The sequence below is a fragment of the Mustela putorius genome, unplaced genomic scaffold (assembly GCF_011764305.1).
Source record: "Mustela putorius furo isolate JIRA1106 unplaced genomic scaffold, ASM1176430v1.1 tig00000487_pilon_pilon_pilon, whole genome shotgun sequence".
Classification (NCBI taxonomy): Eukaryota; Metazoa; Chordata; class Mammalia; order Carnivora; family Mustelidae; genus Mustela; species Mustela putorius.
This window is the reverse complement of record NW_025421399.1, coordinates 7,291,158-7,314,655: the sequence shown is the minus strand read 5'-3', so window position 1 is coordinate 7,314,655 and position 23,498 is coordinate 7,291,158. Positions and strand designations below refer to the sequence as shown.

The following is a 23,498-nucleotide window of genomic DNA, read 5'->3' as shown; positions in this document are numbered from 1 at the left end:
CAGATACGTATTTGAACTTTTTGGTCTGAAATTGTCCAGGTGAAATGCCTTCAATTTCTGATTTTCTGTAAACTTAGAAAATTACCTCCTTCCAGATATATTATCCTTGTTTGAATTATGAATCTTCCCTGTGTCTTAGAAGAAACCTAATGGTGGAGATTGTTTATGGCAGGGGTGACAACCTCAAATGCCTACAGGATTCAAGGATATAAGACTTGAGATAGCCTTTTTTTTTCTTTATTAAAGCACAAGTGCATTTGCTATTAATATTATTTGCCGTAAAGAAATAACCATATTGAGGGGTGCCTGGGTGGCTTAGTCATTTGAGTAGACACTTGATTTACGCTTGGGTGGGTCATGCACCCAGGGTCATGGGCTTGAGACCTGTGCTGGACACCCTGCCTGGGAGTCTCTCCCTCCCTCTGCCCTTCCCCACCGGTATGTGCTCTCTTTCTTTCTCTGTCAACCCCCATTCCCTGCCCCATCCCGCAAAAAAGTTAGCCATATTGATGGGCACCTGGCTAGCGAAGTTGGTAGAGCATACAACTCTTGATCTTGGGCTTGTGAGTTCAAGTCCACATTGGTAGTAGAGCTTACTTAAAAATAAATAAAATAAATGAAATGAAATGAAAAAATAAACAACTAGCCCTATTGAAATTGTAGCCCTTTATGCTTTTACAGACAGTGCTATCTAAATGTGCTAGAGATGTATCTGTACACTCAGGCTTTCTATAGAGTAGGTGTTCTGTAGGTGTTTCTATAGGGTAGATTCCAAGAGTCGGATTGTTGGGTGTTTTTTTTTTTTTTTTAAGATTTTATGTATTTGGCAGAGAGAGTAGAGGGGGGCAGAGGGAGAGGGAGAACAGGCTCCCTGCCAAGCAGGGACCCCAAGACCCCAGGGATTATGACCTGAGCCGAAAGCAGATGCTTAATGACTGAGCCATCTAGGTGCCCCTTGTTGGGTGATATTTTTAATAGGCTGAACTACATTATACTACCATCATCTAGTTGTTTTTAAACTTTCCCTAATCTGTGCTTATGGTTCTTAAAAATTAGTCATTTATTTTTATTTATAAGATATCATTGATGTAACATTTTATTGATTTGAGGTATATAACATAATTATTTGATACATGTATATATTGCAAAATGATTACCACATTAAGTTTAACATCTCTCAGTACACATAGTTAAGTTATTTTCCATGTGATGAGAACTTTTTTTTTTTTTTTTTTTTTTTAAAGATTTTATTTATTTATTTGACAGAGAGAAATTACAAGTACACTGAGAGGCAGGCAGAGAGAGAGAGAGAGAGAAGGAAGCAGGCTCCCTGCTGAGCAGAGAGCCTGATGCAGGACTCGATCCCAGGACCCTGAGATCATGACCCGAGCCGAAGGCAGTGGCTTAACCCACTGAGCCACCCAGGCGCCCGAGAACTTTTAATTCTCTTTTATTCTCTTAGTATCTTTTAGTATTCTCATACTTGTAGTATTCTCATACTCTTTAAATATTCTCTTAGTTTCTCATCCATGTGATGAGAACTTTTAATTCTCTTTTATTCTCTTAGTATCTTTTAAGTGTATAATATAGTATCATTGAATAAGGTCACCATGCTGTATATATTACATCCCCAGGCTTATGTGGTTTTTAAATTTTTTTTCTAGTATGTACCAGAGTTTACTCAGACCTTTAGTAGGTGGTGTTGGATATAGATTAGGCCCCACATCCTCTTATCATCATTTTGTTGGTAAATATAATGTGATTTGAGTTGAGGTTGAGCTTCAGACTGGGGGGTTGGAGGCGATGTTTGTTTTGAGAATTTTCTGGCTAGGTTAAAATGGAGTTCTTCATAGGTTTTTTTTTTTTTTTTTTTTTTTTTTTTTTGAGGGAAAGAGGTGGTGGGGAGGAGCAAGGGGATAGGAGAGAGAATCTTTTCTTTTTTTTTTTTTTAAGAGATTTTATTTATTTGAAAGATAGCACAATCAGGATAAGGGGCAGAGGGAGAGGGAGAAGGACAAGGAGACTCCCCACTGAGTATGGGGCCCTGTGTGCGGCTTGATCCCACGGCCTGAGATCATGACCGGATGAAAGTCAGATGTTTACCGGCCTGAACCACCCAGCAAGGAGGCCAGCCATGCCCTGAGATCATGACCTGAACCAAAATCTAGTAGGATGATTAACTGACTGAGCCACCCAGACACCCCTCCTTATTGCTTCTTAGCTTGAGTTTGACCTTGGAAAATTCATCCTCTTGTGGGCCTCAGTTTATTCATCTGTCAGCTGTTGGCTTGACTAGGTACTCTAATGGGTGGGGAATTGCTATACTTTCTCTTAAATTGTCAGATAGTAAATATTTTACGTTTTGTGAGCCAGACTGTGTTGTAACTACTCAACTCTGCTATTGTAGCACAAATGCAGCCACACACAAAAGTAAACAAATGAGCATGGCCGTATTTGAATAAAACTTTATTTACAAAAACAGGATGTGACTGTCCATGGTTTTTCAACCCCCTTTTTTCCAGCTCTTGGCATTCATTAATCTGTGATTTGGATAATCAGGAAGAAAGCTTTGAATTTTAACATAACACTTCCAAAAATCTAGTAAGAACTTTAATTTTGCTTTTCCCCATGTATTAGAAAAGAAATAGAGAAAATTTTAAAATTCAGAAGATTACGTTGATATTTTGGTCACTCTCCTTTGGTGATCATCTTTGAATGTGTGTGTATATATGAGTGACTGCCCACGTATAGAAACATACATATTGTTGTATCTGTAATTGGTTTTGTAAATCTTTTCATTTATACTATGGAATCTTTGATATCTAAATTAAATTGTCTATTAAAGTTATCTATAAAAATATCTGCTCCCATGGAGCTTTTAGAGACCCATGCACTTTAAAAAATTAATTTTGCATTTACCCACCTATTCTTTTTTGTATATAATAACTTATTTGTTGATTGAGTTGGATTTTCTAGAAATGAATCGTGCAGAAATCTTTTATGTTTATATCTTCCTTTTTCTTTTTCAAGTCGCATTGTCTGCTTTCTCCAAAACAATGTTGTAATGCTGGGCATCTTTGTGCCTTCCAAACTTAATGGGCTGATACTAATACTTTACTTCTAATTGTTATGCTGACTGCTGGATTGAGACCTTTGTGTTGCGTGTATTCACCAATTTCTCTTTTCTTTCTCTCTGGGATTTTTTTTTTTTTTTTAATATCAGATGTAGCTGTTGTATTTTCTCAATGTCTTCCTAGCTTCTTTTGAGATAGGCATGTAATTTCTCATTATTTGGTTCATTTTCTATTTTTTAATTTAGTTTTGGTGATTAGTAATTTTGTAACAAACATTCCTTCATCCAGGATTTATACTTTATTAGCATTTTTTTAATAGCCTTTGTACCTATGGCAAGTTCTTCTTTGTCATCATCAGTGTAATTTATTGTGCTCTGTCCTTCTTTTTTCTTTTTTTATTCTTTCTTTATTATTAAAGATTTTATTTATTTGACAGAGAGAGAGATCACAAGTAGGCAGAGAGGCAGGCAGAGAGAGAGGGGGAAGCAGGCTTCCTGCTGAGCAGAGAGCCTGATGCAGGGGTTGATCCTAGGACCCGGAGACCATGACCTTAGCCGAAGGCAGAGGCTTAACCTAGGCACCCCTTATTTTTATTTTTAATTCTAATTCCAGTATAGTTAACATAGAGTGTTATATTAGTTTCCGGTGTATAATACAGTGATTCAGCACTTCCATACATCACCCAGTGCTCACATTGGTAAGTGTACTCCTTAATTCCTATCACTTGTTTCATCCATCCCATCACTTACCTCCCCTCTTTTTTTTTTTTTTTAAGATTTTATTTATTTATTTGACAGAGAGGGAGAGAGAGAGATCACAAGTAGGCAGGCAGAGAGAGAGAGAGGGGGAAGCAGGCTCTTCTGCTGAGCAGAGAGCCTGATGCCGGGCTCGATCCCAGGACCCTGAGATCATGACCTGAGCCGAAGGCAGAGGTTTCACCCACTGAGTCACCCAGGTGCCCCTCATCTCCCCTCTTGTCAGCATCAGTTTGTTCTCAATAGTTAATTATTTTTTATTAGAGAGAGAAAGAGGAGGGCAGAGGTACAGTGAGAGAGAGAATCTTAAGCAGGCCCCACGGTGGGATTGGAGCTGACTGGGTCTTGATTTCACAACCCTGAGATCATGACCTGAGCTAAAATCAGGAGTCAGCCACCCAGGTACCCCTTTTTTGTTTTGTTTCTTAAATTCTACATGAGTGAAATCACGGTATTTGTCTTTCTCTGACTTATTTTACTTACATTATAATCTCTAAATCCATCCATGTTGTTGCAAATGATGAGATTTCATTCCTTTTTATGGCTGAATAATATCCTACTTTTTTCTTGATTGGGTTAGTTCTAGTTTAAATAGACTATGGATTGCCTCTGTCCTCTGCTCACTCTTCTTGTACTTCCTCTTTGTACACTTTTGAATTTGCAACCTGCATTCCATGTAACTGTTTATTTACTCAGTCTACTAGATCCGTTAAGGACATAAAGAAGTGCTCTTAAAAAATTTGGTTTTATTTTTAAAGAAATGTCTTAAGTCTCCTTCTTTTTCTGTCTACTTCTTGGATTTCTTACAGTTTAGCTTTATATAGTTTCATGCCAGTTTATTTGGTTTATTGCTTCATGTGGCAACTTTTTTTTTTTTTTTTTTTTTAATTTAAAGTAATCTCTACATCCAGTGTGGGGCTCGAACTTACAGCCCCCAAGATCAAGAATTGCATGCTCCACTGACTGAACCAGCCAGGCACCCTGTGGCAGCAACTATTTATTCAGTAATCTGCCTTGTGCCAGGCACCATAATAAGTACTAGGACCTGCTAAGTGAAACGTAAATTGTTCTGTCCATTGTGGAAGCTGCAGTCTAGTGGAAGCATATGTTAATTGAATGATAATATAAGTATCATAAATGTGGTAAGATTCTATGAGGGAAAAGAACAGGTACTTTGGAAGAAAATTCATGATAGGTACCTTTTTAAAGTTGAAGTCCAGTTGACATACAATGTTGCATTAGTTTCAGGCGTACAGCAGAGTGATTGGACAGCTCTACTTTCTGCAGGGCTCACCACAAGCGTAGCTACCATCTGTCCGTATAACACTATGATAATACCATTGACTATATTCCCTGTGCTGTACCTTTCATCCCTGTGGCTTTTTCATTCCATAGCTGGAAGCCTGTACCTCACCCTCCCCAGGGGTACATTTTCTCAGTTGTGCGGAAATGTCATTTAATTTTAGATCCGAATGAATTACAAGTCGGCATCTGAAAGAGTGGGTGAAAGAGTAGTCTGGGCAGAGAGAACAGTCTTGGGGAGGCAGTGGAGCTGTGGGGAGGCCGAGAGCTTGGCATGGTCAAGGAGGCCGGTGTGGATGCGGCGGAAGGGAGACAAAGAGCTGAGGTTGGAGCAGTGGGGAGGGCCCACATCATATAAGGCCTTTAGGCCTCAAGGGAATTTGGATTTTATTTTTTATTATTATTATTTTTTTTAATTTATTTATCAGAGAGAGAGAGGGGGAGAGAGCGAGCACAGGCAGACAGAATGGCAGGCAGAGGCAGAGGGAGAAGCAGGCTCCCTGCCGAGCAAGGAGCCCGATGTGGGACTCGATCCCAGGACGCTGGGATCATGACCTGAGCCGAAGGCAGCTGCTTTAACCAACTGAGCCACCCAGGTGTCCCGGGAATTTGGATTTTAAAGCAAGTATGGCGGGGAGTCATTGAAAGGCTTCAAGTTGGGAACTGGAACAATCACATTTATTTATTAGATTTTGTTTATTTATTTGACAGAGAGAAAGCAGTGAGAGAGGGAACACATGCAAGGGGGAGTAGGGGAGGGAGAAGCAGGCTTCCCGCAGAGCAGGGAGCTGGATGTGGAACCTGGGATCATGACCTGAGCCGACAGCAGATGCTTAATGACTGAGCCACCCAGGTGCCCCATTTATTTATTTTTAAAAATATTTTATTGGGGCGCCTGGGTGGCTCAGTGGGTTAAAGCCTCAGCCTTCGGCTCAGGTCATGATCCCAGGGTCCTGGGGTTGAGCCCCGTGTTGGGCTCTCTGCTCAGCAGGGAGCTGCTTCCCTTCCTCTCTCTCTCTCTCTTTGTCTCTCTGCCTGCCTCTCTGCCTACTTGTGATCTCTCTCTCTCTCTCTCTCTGTCAAATAAATAAAGTCTTTTAAAAAGAAATAAAAAGATTGTATTTATTTATTTGCCAGAGAGAGAGAGACAGAGAGCGAGCACGAGCACAAGCAGGAGTAGTGGCAGGCAAAGGGAGAAGCAGGCTTCCTGCTGAGCAAGGAGCCCTATTTGGGACTCAATCCCCAGAACCCTGTGATCATGACTTGAGCCTAAGGCAGATGCCTAACTGACTTAAGCCACCCAGGAGTCCTACATTTATGTTTTATAAAGAGGTTTATAACTTTTCTATCTTCACTGTGGACTATCCTTTTTTTTTGAGTGGCAGGAGATTTTATTTATTCATATGAGAGAGAGAAAGAGAGAGCCCAAGCAGGGGGAGAGGCAAAAGGAGAGGGAGAGGGAGAAGCAGACTCCCCACTGAGCTGGGAGCCCGATGTGGGGCTTGATCCTAGGACCTGGAGATCATGACCTGAGCTGAGGCAGACACTTAACTATCTGAGCCACCCAGGCACCTAATATGGATTGCATCGTTAATGATTACAAAATCTTTGTTCCATTTTCAATTTTGATTTGAATTAAATTTTTATGACTCATTTTCATTTTCATTTCTTATCGTGGAAGTTTACCTGGGACATCCTGTTGCAAATAGCTAATAGGCAGTTAGAAATAATGTATTGGGTTTAGAAGAGCGGTCTGTCTGGGTAGAGAAATCCATTTAGAAGTCATTGATATTTTGGTGGTAATTGAGTCCACTGATAATTGAGGGAAAGTGAGAGAATCTGCTGAGGACTAAACTTGGGGCCATGCCCACGTATAAGAGCAGTGTATGGCAGAGGAACAACTGCTCAAGAAAATTGAGTTTTAGGTGAGAGTAGGAAGTTGAAGAAGGATGTTGTGCTCCGAGGTGGCAGATGTTTTCAGCAAGGCTAGGTAAAATAGGTGAATTGTTATAGTGCTTTATAGCTCACATATCAGTTGATGTTTTCAAGTTTTGTCAGTTTTTACAGTTAATATTGCATATATTTTTTAAGTAGGCTCTATGCCTAGTGTGGAGCCCAGCACAGGGCTTGGCCTCATGACCCTGAGATTGAGACCCAAGCTAAGATCTGAGTTGGGTGCTTAACCACCCAGGCACCCCTAGGATATTTTTTATTTTATCTTGTTCTGTATTCAGACTGTTAGGTATAAATACTGAAAAAATTAAAACAAGTAATTGAAATAATTAAAAATAAGGAATTTAGAACAATTTTTTTTACACCTTTTTAGGTTGTTTTGTTTTGTTTTTGTTTTTTAATTAATCTCTGTGCCCATCATGGGGCTTGAACTCATAATCCTGAGATCAAGAGTCATACACTCTGCTGGCTGAGCTAGCCATGCACCCTGTTAATTTTTGAATACTGTGTGATATTTCATTATATTTATCCATTCAGTACTGATGAATATTTCGGTTACTTCCAGTTTTTGTTGTTGTTGTTTTAAAGATTTTTATTTATTTGGGGTGCCTGGGTGGCTAAGTGGGTTAAGCCTTTGCCTTCGGCTCAGGTCATGATCTCAGGGTCCTGGGATTGAGTACTGCATTGGGCTCTCTGCTCAGCAGGGAGCCTGCTTCCTCCTCTCTCTTTCTCTCTGCTTGCCTCTAGGCCTACTTGTGGTCTTTGTCAAATAAATAAATAAAGTCTTAAAAAAAAAAAGATTTTTATTTATTTGACAGAGATCACAAGCAGGCCGAGAGGCAGGCAGAAAGAGGAGGGGAAGCAGGCTCTCTGCTGAGCACAGAAGCCGACTCGGGGCTCGATCCCAGAACCTGACCTGAGCCGAAGGCAGAGGCTGTAACCCACTGAGCCACCCAGGTGCCCCAGGTTACTTCTAGTTTTGATGGGGCTTCTTCCGAGCATCAATTCATACATCTCTGAACATATATGGCTTTCTTTTTATGATGTTACATTTTTATGTCAGTTTTATTTTATTTTATTTTTTTAAAGATTTTATTTATTTATTTGAGAGGCAGAGATCACAAGTAGGCAGAAAGGAAGGCAGAGAGAGGAGGAAGCAGGTTCCCTGCTGAGCAGAGAGCCTGTGCGTGGCTCAATCCCAGGACCCTGGGATCATGACCTGAGCCAAAGGCAGAGGCTTTAACCCACTGAGCCACCCAGGCACCCCTTTATATCAGTTTAACTGGAATTCTTATTTTGTTAGAAATCCTAGAAAGTGTTTTTAGTACTTTGCAATTGTTATAGAGAGGGTACTAAATATATGCTAGCTTTGTGTTAATAACCTGGTGCGGTTGTTGTTTGAACTTGGCATTGTGCAGTAGTCGCTAGTAGTCGCTAGATGGATTTCTAGATCAAGGCTGACCAATAGAACGTTCTGTGATGATGGAAATGTTCCTTATCTGTACTGTCCAGTGTGGTAGCCACCACCTACCGGCGGCTATTAAGCACTCGGAATGTTGGCTCTTGTTAAAACTTCTGCTCTCAGGGCCCATGCTTCCTAACGTTGTCTGCCGTCTCCTTGATCTGCGGTTTCTCCCACCTGCACAAAGAACATCTGCGACTTCTTAAATACTCTTCTGCTGGGAGGTCAACTCAGGTGGCTTTTATCAAGAGAGAGAAAGTCAATGTAAAGAGCACAAGCTTAGGAGGCAGGTGGATTTTTGGTTTATTTGTTTGTTTTTTTAAGATTTTATTTATTTACCTGAGAGTGAGAGAGAGAGAGAGAAAGAATGTGTGCACACACATGTGGGGGGGGGGGATGGGAATGGGGAAGGGGCAGAGATAGAGGGACAAGCAAACTTCTTCCTGAGCATGGAGCCTGATGTGGGGCTCAATCCCACGATCCTGATCATGACCTGAGCTGAAATCAAGTCAGATGCTTAACTGACTGAGGCACCAGCCTCCCCGAGGTAGATTTGTTTTAGTTTTATCTCCTAGTGATATTTGTTGTGTTACCTTGGACAAGTGATTAGCCTTTCTGTATGCATCTTTATTTTTAATTTTTAAAATTATTTTTATTTATATTAAGTTTTTTAAAAGATTTTCTTTTTAAGTAATCTCTGCTCCCAAGGTGGGGTTCAAACTCACAGCCCTGAGACCCAGGAGTCACATGCTCCACCAAAAGCCAGCCAGGCACCCCTCTGTGTGCACTTAATTTTTAAATTTTTTTTAAAGATTTTATTTATTCACCTGTCAGAGAAAGAGAGAGAGCACAAGCAGAGGGAACAGCAGGCAGAGGGAGAGACAGGCTCCCTGCTGAGCAAGGAGCCTGATGTGGGATTTGATGCTTAACCGACTGAGCCACCCAGGCTTCCCTGTATGCATCTTTAAAAGGATAAATTTTAGTACCTATTTCATGGAGGTGATCTGAAGATAAAGTGATATAATGCATTTAAATGTGCTTATTAGCATGATTTCCTGCCATATTGGAAGCCCTCTGAAAGCTAGCTGCTGTTTTTCATAATATTAACATCACGAAAGAATAGGGGATGGAGACAAATGGAATGTACTCACTGGAAGAGCATGACCTTGTGCCTAATAACCTTGAAACTGGGTTGGGACACTCTTCCAACTGGAACTAGCTAGTTGTGCCTCCCCCCCTTTGTACAGTAAGCCATTCACCCAGTATGGGACTTGAACTCATGACCTTGAGATGGAAAGTCACACGCTCAACCAACTGAACCAGAACGGGACGCTATTCCAGATGAAAGGGGGGAATCCTTGTTACTTATGACAAATACGTTTCATCATTTTTAAAAGACGACTAGTGAATGTATTATAGGTGACTGATTTTTGTTAAGTCATTCATAGTTTATGTATGTGTAACTGTAGATTAAATAATTAGATTTTTTTAGATCTAGAGTATTAACTTCTGATGAAAGTAATCTTCCTTCACCCCCTATACTAATATTGAGTGTCTGTCTTTCTCTCAGATTTGCTGATTAGAAATAGGGAGACAATATTATATTTTCTTCCTCCAGAAACACACACTGTATAGAGTTATGAGGTGTAGAAGTCTGAAAACACTCTGTAGATGTTCTTCTTAGAATTAATATGATAAAAATTTATAAACCAAGTTTTGAAAAATCTACAGTTGGCATTAGGGTTTTAATCTTGGCATGACTTTGCCTCTGGACCTCCACCTTCGGCAAGTAGTGTGGCTTCTGGGTTTCATTAGTTGAACAAATACGTTTTAGTACATTTGTGCTCTAAGGAAGTTAACAACTGAGCTGGGGGCGCATGAATGATTTCCTGTAATACAGATGTGCGCCAGCTGTAATGGAGCACTCTACAGAGTGCCAGAGAAGCACAGTTCCAGCAGGCACAGAGGAGAAGTGGTAACTTTTGATCAGACCCTTGGAAAAGTTCGGGGATTTCTCACAACTTCAGCAAATTAAGGCGTTTTCTCTTTAGAATGTATAGAGAAGGGTGTGTGTGTGTGTGTGTGTTTTCAAGATTTTATTTATTTATTTGACAGAGATCACAAGTAGGCAGAGAGGCAGGCAGAGAGAGGGGAAGGGAAGCAGGCTCCCTGCTGAGCAGAGAGCCAGATGCTGGGCTTGATCCCAGGACCCTGAGATCATGACCTGGGCCTAAGGCAGAGGCTCAACCTACTGAGCTACCCAGGTTGCCCCTTGTTTTTGTTTTTAATTAATTAATTAATTTATTTATTTATTTTTTTAAAGATTTTATTTATTTACTTGAGAGAGAGACAGTGAGAGAGAGCATGAACGAGGAGGTCAGAGAGAGAAGCAGACTCCCCATGGAGCTGGGAGCCCGATGCGGGACTCGATCCCAGGACTCCAGGATCATGACCTGAGCCGAAGGCAGTCGTCCAACCAACTGAGCCACCCAGGCGTCCCTTGTTTTTAATTTAAAAAGAGATTAGGGGGGCCTGGCTGGCTTAGTCAGTGGAGCATATGACTCGAGGTTAGGGTTGTAAATTCAAGCCCCATGTTGGGTGTGGAGATTACTTAAAATCTTTTTTTTTTTTACATTTCATTTATTTATTTGTTAGAGAGCAAGCAGGGGGAGCAGCACGCAGAGCGAAGCAGACCTCCCGCTAAACAAGGAGCCCGATGTAGGACTTGATCCCAGGACCCTGAGATCATGACCTGAGCCAAAGGCAGACATTTAACCAACGGAGCCACCCAGGCATCCCTGAGATCACTTAAAATCTTTTTAAAAAGAGAGAAATTAGCCAAACAAATGCAGATGGTTCCCACATGCATATTTTAAAAACCTAGATATGTAGAAAAGGGCCCTTTAGCAACAGTTCACACTTGATGACCAGTTCTTCTGAAGAGTTAGAAGAAGAGAGCATCTCTACAGACCCTAGTAACATAGACTTCTATTATGCAATACAGAAGAGTGGAAAGTTTTGCAAGTGCCAGGTGTTTTTTTTTTTTTTTTTTTTTTTTTAAGTATCTATACATAGTAACACAATTCTTCTGTTACAGTAGTAACATATCTGTGGGCCAGAATCTTTGTTATTCAGTCAAGAGATTCTCTCCCAGGGTGCCTGGGTGGCTCAGTGGGTTAAGCCTCTAACAGCTCAGGTCATGGTCTCAGGGTCATGGGATCGAGTCCCGCATCGGGTTCTCTGCTCAACAGGGAGCCTGCTCCCCCCTCCGCCCCCGCCTGCCTCTCTGCCTACTTGTGATCCCTCTCTTCTGTCAAATAAATAAATAAATAAATAAAATCTTAAAAAAAAAATAGAGAGAGAGAGAGAGAGTCTCTCCCTTGGCTGTGCTGGATATTCATGGACAATTCTTGCTCTTTGGTTCCCTTTTTCTCCCCCTAGAATTCACACAGACTTTCTACCTTTAGCATTTTCTTTTTTGTAGGCTTAGTAATGTCTTTGATTATTAGGCTTCAGCTCTCTTTCACATCAGTCCTATTCTAGTCATGTCTTCATTTTCTTGCCTAAGTTTCCACAAAAGCCTTACTCTCTGTTTGATATGAGAAATATCCAATTTCTGTAAAGCAGTGGTTTTCAAATATCCAATTTCTTTAAAGCAGTAGTTTTCAAACTTCGCTGCGCAAAGCAATTACCTGGATATAAAGATAAAAATAGAGATTACTGAGCTTAACGTGGGGTTCTGTAAATTTGGTTAGCATGCTAGCCCTCTACTGTTACATGTGACTTTGCTGCATCTCCAGTTTTATGACAGTCTATTTCAGGCAGCTTCTCAAACTTCAGTGAACATATGAATCACTTGAAGATTTGGAGAACCTGCAAATCCTTCTGTAGTAGACCTGGGGTCTGAGCTTCTGAATTTCTTGCAAGCATCATAGATGATGTCAGTCACATTTTGAGAAGCAAGGTTTGAAGGTGGTTTTTTGGAATTAGTGAATTTCATCTGATGTGTATTAATTATTGCTTGTCTGGATCTCAGAGGGGTAGCCTTTCTAAGTTCTAGGGTAGTGGTTCTTAAAGTGTAGCCTCAGACCAGCACAGTTAGCACCACCTGGGAAATGCATATTCTGAGACCTATTAAACTATTTTAATCAGAATTAACTCTCTAGGTGATTGTGCTGTACAAGGTTTGTTTTTAGGAGTTCTCATTGTAGTCCTCCGTTTACTTACTTAGTGACGATTAAAAGCACATTTCTTGGGCGCCTGAGTGGTTCAGCGGGTTAAGCCTCTGCTTTCGGCTCAGGTCATGATCTCAGGATCCTGGGGTTGAGTACCGCATCAACTCTATGCTCGGCAGGGAGCCTGCTTCCTCCTCCTCTCTCTCTCTCTCTCTCTCTCTCTGCCTGTGATATCTGTCTGTGATATCTGTCAAATAAATAAATAAAATCTTCAAAAAAAAAAAGCACATTTGTAGCATCTGCAAATAATTGTAGAGACACAGTTTTCTTGTATAATTGTATGGGCTAGCACTTAAAAACTGCTAGTTTTTTCAGTAAATATTAGGTATCTTACTAGGTGCCAGCCACTATCCACAGTAGCAAACAACATAAAGAAAACTTCCTGCCTTTAAGGAGATTACATTCTTGTGGTTATGTTAAATACTACTTCATGTAGGTATATGTATGTATGTGTATTTATATATCTCCCCATATGCAGTAGGTAAAACTGTATGGCATTGTTTCAAGTTGTTTATCCTTTTGTAGCAATTTTTTTGTTTCATGGTTTTTTTTAAAGATTGATTCATGCTGACCTATGAAGCCTTTAATTACTAAAGACTGCTCTATAGAATCCTACCAAATGAATGTTCCACAATGTAATTTTCCCCCTGTTGATGCACATGTTGATTGTTTCTAGTTTGCTTTTTAAACAATATCGAGTATTCTGCATAGGCATGAGTAAAGTTTCTCTAGAGATGTGATTTTCAAACTGTGGACTGCAAGCAACATGTTTTAAAATCTGACAGAATAGATTAGGCTCTGTTACAAAGCTGTAATCATCAAGACAGTATGGTACTGGCACGAAAACAGAAGCATAGATCAATAGAACTAAATAGAGAACTCAGAAATGGACCCTCAACTCTATGGTCAACTAATCTTTGACAAAGAAGGAAAAAGTCTCTTCAATAAATGGTGTTGGGAAAATTGGACAGTCACGTGCAGAAGGATGAAACTGGACCAGTTCCTTACACCATACACAAAAATAGACTCAAAATGGATGAAAGACCTCATGGGCGCCTGGGTGGCTCAGTTGCTAAGCATCTGCCTTCAACTCAGGTCATGATCCCAGGGTCCTGGGATCAAGCCCCGCACTGGGCTCCTTGCTCTGTAAGGAGCCTGCTTCTCCCTCTCCTACTCCGCCTGCTAGTGTTCCCTCTCTCACTGTTTCTCTCTGTCAAATAAATAAAAAACTTTTTTTTTAAAAGATTAAATCTATTTATTTGACAGAGAGAGAGAGAGATCACAAGTAGGCAGAAAGGCAGGCAGAGAAGGGGGGAAGCGGGCTCCCAGCCGAGCAGAGAGCGTGACGCGGGTCTCCATCCCAGTGCCTGAGATCATGACCTGAGCCGAAGGCAGAGGATCAACCCACTGAACCACCCAGGCACCCAAATAAAATCTTTTTTAAAGATTTTATTTATTTATTTGACAGAGATAAATCACAAGTAGGCAGAGAGGCAGGCAGAGAGAGAGAGAGGAGGAAGCAGGCTCCCCGCTGAGCAGAGAGCCCGATGCGGGACTCGATCCCAGGACCCTGAGATCATGACCTGAGCCGAAGGCAGCGGCTTAACCACTGAGCCACCCAGGCGCCCCAAATAAAATCTTTTTTAAAAAAATGGATGAAAGACCTCAATTTTAGACAGGAATCTATCAGAATCCTTGAGGAGAGCATAGGCAGCAATCTGTGACCTCAGCCACAGCAGCTTCTTCCTAGGCAAGGGAAGCAAGGGCAAAAATGAACTATTGGGACTTCATCAAGATAAAAAGCTTTTGCACAGCAACAAGACCAGAAGACAGCTAACAGAATGGGAGAAGATATTTGTAAATGACATATCAGATAAAGGGCTAGTGTCCAAAATATATAAAGAACTTAATCAAACTCAACACCCAAGGAATAAATAATCCGATCAAGAAATGGGCAGAAGACATCCAAATGGCCAACAGACACATGAAAAAGTGCTCAGCATCACTCGGCATCAGGGAAATACAAATTGAAACCACAATGAGATACCACCTCATACCAGTCAGAATGGTTAAAATTAACAAGTCAGGAAATGAGGATGTGGAGAAGGGGGAACCCTCCTACACTGTTGGTGGGAATGCAAGCTGGTGCAGCCGCTCTGGAAAACAGCATGGAGGTTCCTCAGAAAGTTGAAAATAGAGCTACCCTGTGACTCAGCAGTTGCACCACTGGGTACTTACCCCAGAAGTACAAAATTAGTGATCCAAAGGGGCACTTGCACCCCAGTGTTTTTCACAGTAATGTCCATAGCCAAACTGTGTAAAGAGCCCAGATGTCCATCAACAGATGGATGGACAAAGAAGATGTGGGGGGTGTGTGTGTCAGTCACACACATACATGTGTATATATATGTATACCACATATATTGCGTGTGTACACAGATACACAGTGGAACATTAAGCAGCCATAAAAAATGAAATCTTGCTATTTGCAATGACATGGATGGAACTAGAGGGTATTATGCTAAGTGAAATAAGTCAGAAAAAAAAATTGCATGTGATTTCACTGATATGTGGAATTTAAGAAACAAGGCAGAGGATCATAAGAGAGGAAAAAATGAAACAAGACGAAACCCGAGAGGGAGATAAACCATAATCTCAGGAAATAAACTGAGGGTTTTTGGAGGGGAAGGGGTTAGGGGTTGGGGTGGGTGGGTGATAGACATTGGGGAGGGTATGTGTTACGGTGAACGCTGTGTATTGTGTAAGACTAATGAATCACAGAACCGTATCCCTGAAACAAATTATACATTCTATATTAATATGGGCGCCTGGGTGGCTCAGTTGTTAAGCATCTGCCTTTAGCTCGGGTCATGGTTCCCAGGTCCTGGGATTGGGCCCTGCATCGGGCTTCCTGCTCAGCAGGAAGCCTGCTTCTCCCTCTCCCATTCACCTTGCTTGTGAACCCTCTTTCACTGTCTCTCTCTGTCAAATAAATAAATAAAATCTTAAAAAAAACAATATATTATATGTTAGTAATAAAAAAAGAGAAAATGTTAAAGGCATACATTAAGAGAGTATTTTGTAGAACTTTTGTTATCGTGTATACTGGATTGGGATGTAAAATGTATTTTTTACTTTGGGATGTAAGCATAGAATATGTACACTGCTCTCTAGTGGTTATATGCATAACCTTAACCTATTACTAAATGACTCTCCAAAGTGGTAGTACCAGTGTATAGTGCTATAATGGTATACTGGTGTTTCCATTGTACTTCGTTTTCCCAAAAGTTTAGTTGGATTTTAAAATTTTTTTGCATTGATGAGTATGAAACAGTATTTCACTGTGGTTTTACTTCACCTTGTCCTGATAACTAGTGAGGCTGATGTCAATCCTTTTTTTTAAATACAGGAACATTGATATCATTTATATGCTAGATATTAGATCAGTGTTGAAAATGATAGTGTATTCTTCAGTGGCACATTATAAATACATATTTATGAATAGTTGAAATGACCCACTAATACTAATGGTTGATAGTTGAGGGGCTTATGTGGTTTAATTTTGAGTTTTCTTTTTATATATTCTTACCTGTGCTCAGTTCTGTAAACCTAAATCTTTGAATTTGGCATAATGATGTTATATTTGTGTACCTATAAGACCATCAGTAAGCCATTTGTAGCAGCATCATTTTATTGATTTGAATATTGTTTTATATGTGTGCATAGATAACTGCCCAATATTTTTTAAATTATTAAAACAAAATTACATGCATGTGATACTGAAAGTTACAAAAAAGTGAAAAATCATTTTTTTCTGTCCCCCAGTTCTCAGAAACTGCTACTTTATAAAAATATTTTTTAAAGATTTATTTATTTTATTTTTTAATTTTAATTTTTTTTGAAGATTTTATTTATTTATTTGACAGAGAAAGATCACAAGTAGGCAGAGAGGCAGACAGAGAGAGGAAGGGAAGCAGGCTCCCCACTGAGCAAGGAGTCCGACTCGGGGCTCCATCCCAGGACCCTGGGATCATTACCAGAGCCGAAGGCAGCGGCTTAACCCGCTGAGCCACCCAAGTGCCCCAAGATTTATATATTTTAGAGAGTGTGTGTGCATGTGCATGTCCGAGCAGCGGGGAGGTCCAGAGGGAGAGCATCTTCAAGCAGACTCCCCGCTGAGTGCGGAGGCTGTGGCAGAGCTGGATCTCACAATCCATGAGATCACACAACCTGAGCTAAAACCCAGAGTCCAGTACTTAACTGACTGAGCCGGCCAGGTACCCCTAAATGACTTCTTAGATAAATAATGTATTATCTTTGTTCCCTTCTATTTTTTTTTTCTTTTTGTTTCTAATTTCTTTTCTCAGTGACATACCTTTTTTTTTTTTTTTTTTTTTTAATTAAGGAAGCTTTATGCCCAGTGTGGGGCTCGAACCCATGACCCTGAGATCAAGAGCCTTATGCTCTACAGACTAAGCCAGCCACGTGTTCCTCATGGACATTCTGTTCATTGTTCTGTTTTCTCCATTGCTGTTTTTTTCCTTCACTTAATAATGTATCTTTAAGGGGCACCTGGGTGGCTCAGTTGGTTAAGCAACTGCCTTCAGCTCAGGTCATGATCCTGGAGTCCCGGGATCCAGTCCCATATCGGGCTCCCAGCTCTGCGGAGAGTCTGCTTCTCCCTCTGAACTTCTCCCTCTCATGCTCACGCTCTCTCTCTTTCAAATAAATAAAATCTTTTAAAAAAAAATGTATCTTTAAGATTTTTCATTTCAGCTTATGTGAACTGTACATTATTCTTTTCAGCTGCCTGATTAGATTCCATGGTGTAGATTTTCATAATTCATATAAGCATTGATGTCTATTTAGGTTAAAAAGAAAAAAAAAAAACCCACAGAACTTCAACCCTTACAAAAGAAATTACATTTTTTTGTACTTACTTAGATGTGTGTTTGTGTGTGTGTGTGTGTGTATCAGTATGATAAATTCTAGGAGGTTGAGTTGTTGGCTAAAGGGTTATACATTCAGATAGATTTTGCCAAATTGCTGTAAAAAATTGAAACAGTTTATACTTTTCCAGTAATGCTTCAGAGAAAACTGATCTATGTTTAATGTTAACTTCAAAAGTGCTCACACTTTCAGTATGTATATAACTATGGTCATATATCCAATAGAAGGTATTTTGTGGTTTCCAGCTACATGTGTACAGTGTAGAATTTATGGACCTTTTTGGGCTTTTTTCCTTTTACCTCTAATACCAACAGAAAATGAACAGACTTTAGCTTATTATATAAAGTTAAATGAACTGTTAAAGATCACATCTGTACAAGGTTATCCAAACTCTTTCAGAATGTGTGAAAGCTGATGCTTTAAATTTAGACATTGGGGATGTGGGTGGCTTTTGGACTCTTGATTTTGGCTCAGGTAATGACTTCAGAGTCGTGAGATCAAGCCCTACATTGGGCTCCGTGCTGAGCGTGGAGCCTGTTTAGAATTCTTTCTCTCCCTCTCCCACTCTCCCCCCTCCTAAAAAAATAATTTAAAAAATAAAATTAAATTAGACATTAAATTAATTTAGACAATATTTCTGTTACTGCTTTACAAATAGATTACTAGCAGCAGTTTTTTTTTTTTAACATTAACTACTTTCATTGATAGACTTTAAATAGTAAATTATTGTGTTTCTCATAAAAAGCCTACTGGATACAGTGTCAGATACATTTTAATGAGTACTCTTATTTGCATGTGATAGAAAACCAATGTGTTCACTTAAGCACAAGGGAAATGATTTTGGTTTCTGTATCTGGGAAAATCGAAGGATACATTCCACTAAGGGCTCCAGAATGATCATATCTTACTTCTGCTTCTGTCTATCATCCTTATTCCCTTCGTCCATGAGGGAAGTAGAGTTGGGTTAGCCACAGACAGCTCTGGCCTCCTTCATGGAAAGAAAGGGCTTCAGACACTTCTCACTTATCATCTGAATATAAGATCCTAGGCAAAGAGTCTTGCTGGGCTGCCCTGGGTCATATCTCCATGCCAGTGATGAGGAGATGGAATACTGTGATTGGGGACCCCATCAGAGTCACATGGTGTGGGGGAAGGGACATTCTCTATAGGGAATGATGCTGGGCAATACTTACTAATAAAAGAAATATGCCAGATTCTCTTGATAATAAGGGTTAGGTGTTTAGCTGGGCAGATGGTATAGATGCCATGAAAAGGTGACCAGGTACCATTTACTTTTATCAATCATGATTTTGGGTTACTGGTAAACTGCCTGCTCCCTCCAGCATTATGTTACCTTATATTTTAAGGTACTATAATAGAATACAAGGTAACATTGTTTGAAGAAGGCTACAGGAATTCAGAAGAGCCTGGGGAGGTTAGTATAAGCTTTTGCAGGAAATGATAACATGTGGAGTTACATCCCAAGGTGATGGTAGTATATTCCACACCAGTTGATTTCTTTCTTCATAAGGTCACTTGCATCCATCTTTTTGTTGTTCTCACCACCAGATTCTGAATCCTAGTCTTCATCTTGTGGTTAATTGCTTCTGTTCTCATTCTATGCAGTGAAGCCAGAGAAGTCTCTCTGGAACATTCTACTCTTTTCCCTGCCCTGTTTAGAAAGCCTGTAACAACCCTCATAACTGCCAGTATAAAGTACTATACGGACTCCTAACCCTGACATTTAAGAACGTCTACATTCTTCTGGTCCTAGAACTGCTTTTCCAGCCTTTCCTTCTGAGATTCTTTCCTTGGATGCTCTTTGACAGCCTTTTGCATAAACATCTGAGAGGAATGCAGGGAGTGTTTTATAAGCAGTTTTGCCTCTGCTGACTTTTGTTTCTTCTCTTATTTGAGGGAATTCCTCCATGTTTAGTCTTCCTTTTGTTACTTTCTCATTTATATTTATGTAGATAAGTCCCAAATAATTTCCAGGAGACAGTAGAATGGACTGAATTACCCGTCATGGTGATTCTGTGATTTAATTTAATCTGTGAAAACTGCATCTGTGTACCTGGTGTCACATTTGGGAAGTTTGCTGAGATGTAGGCTCCTTTCTCACTATATAAGCTCACCAGCAATGTCTGGCCCAGCGTGATCTCTTGGACATTTTTCTGCAGAAAGTAATGGATATATTTTTACTTGGAAAATATTTTCAGTGAATGAATATTAGGTGTGCATTGTATACATTAAAATACCTTGACTTTTTAGATTCTTTAGCATACGTTTTTCCCCTGGTACATATATGTTTTTAGTTTGCAGGTAATGAGACAAAGCCAGAAGTGAGGGCTCAGGAGTGGGGGAGGGAGCAGGCAGTTAAGAGTTTACCAGTAACCCAAAATCATGATTGATAAAAGTGAATTGTACAAAAATGAATTTAATGTTAATTGATTTTGTTAGAATTATTTCTGATACTTATTAATTTTTTATTCTTAAGTATCTTATTTACTTATTTGTCAGAGTGCACACAAGCAGGGGGAGCAACAGGCAGAGGGAGGAGAAGGTAGAGGGAGAAGCAGGCTCCCCGTTAAGCAAGGAGCCCAATGTGGGACTTGATCCCAGGACCCTGTGACCCTAATCTGAGCCAAAGGCAGACTCTGAAGTGACGAGCCACCCAAGCATCCCTATTTCTGATATTTAAATAATACATTTCCTGTTCTGTAAACATCATTGGAAAGTATAATAATAATAGTAATTCAGGCATAGCAATTTAGCAGAAACTTGTTTCTTTAAAAAAAAAAATTTTTCTTTATTTATTTGAGAAAGGCAGATAGTGACAGCAAGAGAGCACAAGCAGGCAAGAGAGGGAGAAGCAGGCTCCTGCGGAGCATGGAGCCCATCTGACTTGGCTCGATTCTGGGACCCCGGGACCATGACCTGAGTCTAAGGCAGATGCTCAACTGACTGAGCCACCCAGGGGTCCCAGAAACTTGTTTCTTTCAACAAGTTTTCTTATTTGTATAGCAGGGCTTATTAAAATACCTCATGGCGGGCCGCCTGAGTGGCTCAGTTGGTTAGGTGACTGCCTTCAGCTCAGGTCATGATCCTGGAGTCCCAGGATCGAGTCCCACCTCGGGCTCCCAGCTCCATGGGGAGTCTGCTTCTCCCTCTGACCTTCTCCCCTCTCTTGCTCTCTCTCACTCTCAAATAAATAAATAAAATCTTAAAAAAAAAATACCTCATAGACTCATTCAGAGAATTAAATGAGCACTGTATGCTTGGTACAAACTAAGTTCTCAAATGTGCTGTATATTGATTTGTTTATATGTATATATTCTTGGACATCGCATCTCAAAAATTGGGAACAGGCACCTATAGTTGACTACAACTGACTGCTAAAAACTGTCCGTAGTCTGTTGTCCGTTTCCTGCCTGAGCCTCCCTTTTTCCTTCTCCCAGCACTGGGACTCTCCTCCTTCCTCCTTCCTTTCTGTTTCCGCCCTAACTTTGTGCTTCACCCTGGAACTCCCCTGCGGCGTGGCTCTCAGGAAGTCCTCTGCTGAAGCGCCCCTGACAGAGGAAAAGGGGCGCTTCAGCAGAGGACTTCCTGTCTGGTTGTTGAGAGGCATTTGTGAATTGCAGTGGGCGCAGTATGAGCTCTGTTGTGTCTCTTCTCTTACATGGGGACGTTTTTTCTCATTTATGATCTTTGAGGTCTTTCATAAGCAGTTATTTCTTGTCATGGTTACCTTTACACCAGTCAACCGCTCTAGATAATTGAGAATTGATTATAATTGCAGTTTTTTTACTTGTAGTTTGTAATGTAATGGGAAAACTTTGAATTCAGATTTTTTTATAGACGTAAAAATTAGAACTAAATCATTACTCAGTGGTATTATTTTTACTTGACAGTTACTAGAAAAACAAAAGGATGCTTAGCTATGTTTTGAGGTCCAGGTAGGAAAAACTAGAAAACTCTTGTTTTTAGAGACCATGTACTGTATTTGTGGCATACCTGGCTAGCTCAGTGGGAGGGGCATGTGATGCTTGATCTCAGGGTTGTGAGTTTGAGCCCCTCTTTGGGTGTAAAGATTACTTAAATAAGTAAATATTTAAAAAAACGAACCACAATGTACTGATGTAATTATGCCTTTTCTTTTTTTAACAGGTAGGCGAAAACCAAGAGTACATCGGCCTCGTTCTCCGATATTGGAAGAAAAAGACATCCCACCCCTTGAATTTCCCAAGTCCTCTGAGGATTTAATGGTGCCTAATGAGCATATAATGAATGTTATTGCTATCTATGAGGTACTGCGGAACTTTGGCACTGTTTTAAGGTTATCTCCTTTTCGCTTTGAGGACTTTTGTGCAGCTCTCGTGAGTCAAGAGCAGTGCACACTGATGGCGGAGATGCACGTTGTGCTTTTGAAAGCGGTTTTGCGTGAAGAAGACACTTCCAATACTACCTTTGGACCTGCTGATCTGAAAGATAGCGTTAATTCCACGCTGTATTTCATAGACGGGATGACGTGGCCTGAGGTGCTGCGGGTGTACTGTGAGAGTGATAAGGAGTACCATCATGTTCTTCCTTACCAAGAAGCAGAGGACTATCCCTATGGACCAGTGGAGAACAAAATCAAAGTTCTGCAGTTCTTAGTTGATCAGTTTCTTACCACAAATATTGCTCGTGAGGAATTGATGTCTGAGGGGGTGATCCAATATGATGACCATTGTCGGGTGTGTCACAAACTTGGGGATTTGCTTTGCTGTGAGACATGTTCGGCAGTATACCATTTGGAATGTGTGAAACCACCTCTTGAGGAGGTCCCGGAGGATGAGTGGCAGTGTGAAGTCTGTGTAGCACATAAGGTGCCTGGTGTGACTGACTGTGTTGCTGAAATCCAAAAAAACAAACCATATATTCGACATGAACCTATTGGATATGACAGGAGTCGGAGGAAATACTGGTTCTTAAACCGAAGACTCATAATGTAAGTAAATCTGGTCTTACTTTCTGTATGTATTTAGAATTAAGCCAGTTTCCTTCATGACTAATAAAACAGAGCTCTGCTGCTGATGTAACATAAACCTTTGTGATTTAATAATGAGTTACCTAGTTAAACAATTTCTAACTTGAAGGAATACGTACATTAAAAGTTTCTTAAATTGGGACACCTGGGTGGCTCAGTTGGTTAAGCCGCTGCCTTCGGCTGGGGTCTGATCCCAGGGTCCTGGGATCGAGTCCCATATCGGGCTCCTCGCTCAGCAGGAAGCCTGCTTCTCTCTCTGCCTCTGCCTGCCACTTTGCCTGCTTGTGCTCTCTCTCTGTCTTTCTGACAAATAAATAAATAAAATCTTAAAAAAAAAAAAAAGGTTTCTTAAATTGCAAAGAAAGAAAAATGTATGAAAAAAAGAAAAGTTACACACCAGTTATATTAATTTCCTGGGGTAGGAATTAGAAAATGACAAGGCAGGGCGCCTGGGTGGCTCAGTGGTTAAGCCGCTGCCTTCGGCTCAGGTCATGATCTCAGGGTCCTGGGATCGAGTCCCACATCGGGCTCTCTGCTCAGCGGGGAGCCTGCTTCCTCCTCTCTCTCTCTCTGCCTGCCTCTCTGCCTACTTGTGATTTCTCTCTGTCAAATAAATAAATAAATAAATCTTTAAAAAAAAAAAAAAAGAAAATGACAAGGCAGATGCCACTGTAGGCCCTTCCCTGGTTATGTTCCCTACAGCTTACCCTGAAGTAATCTTCACCCTAATTTTGATGT

At 40.5% G+C, this 23,498-nt stretch overlaps 1 protein-coding gene across 16 annotated transcripts in view; it reads left to right on the top strand.

Annotated features, from left to right (window-relative positions):
- The window catches only part of BPTF (bromodomain PHD finger transcription factor), a 158,773-nt gene that overhangs the window by 23,779 nt on the left and 111,496 nt on the right, over positions 1-23,498 (top strand). For all 16 annotated transcript variants that reach the window (XM_013054521.2, XM_013054520.2, XM_013054519.2 and 13 more), the window contains exon 2: positions 21,899-22,721. In XM_013054521.2, coding sequence (XP_012909975.2) covers positions 21,899-22,721 — 823 coding nt within the window. The remainder of the gene's footprint in view (positions 1-21,898; positions 22,722-23,498) is intronic.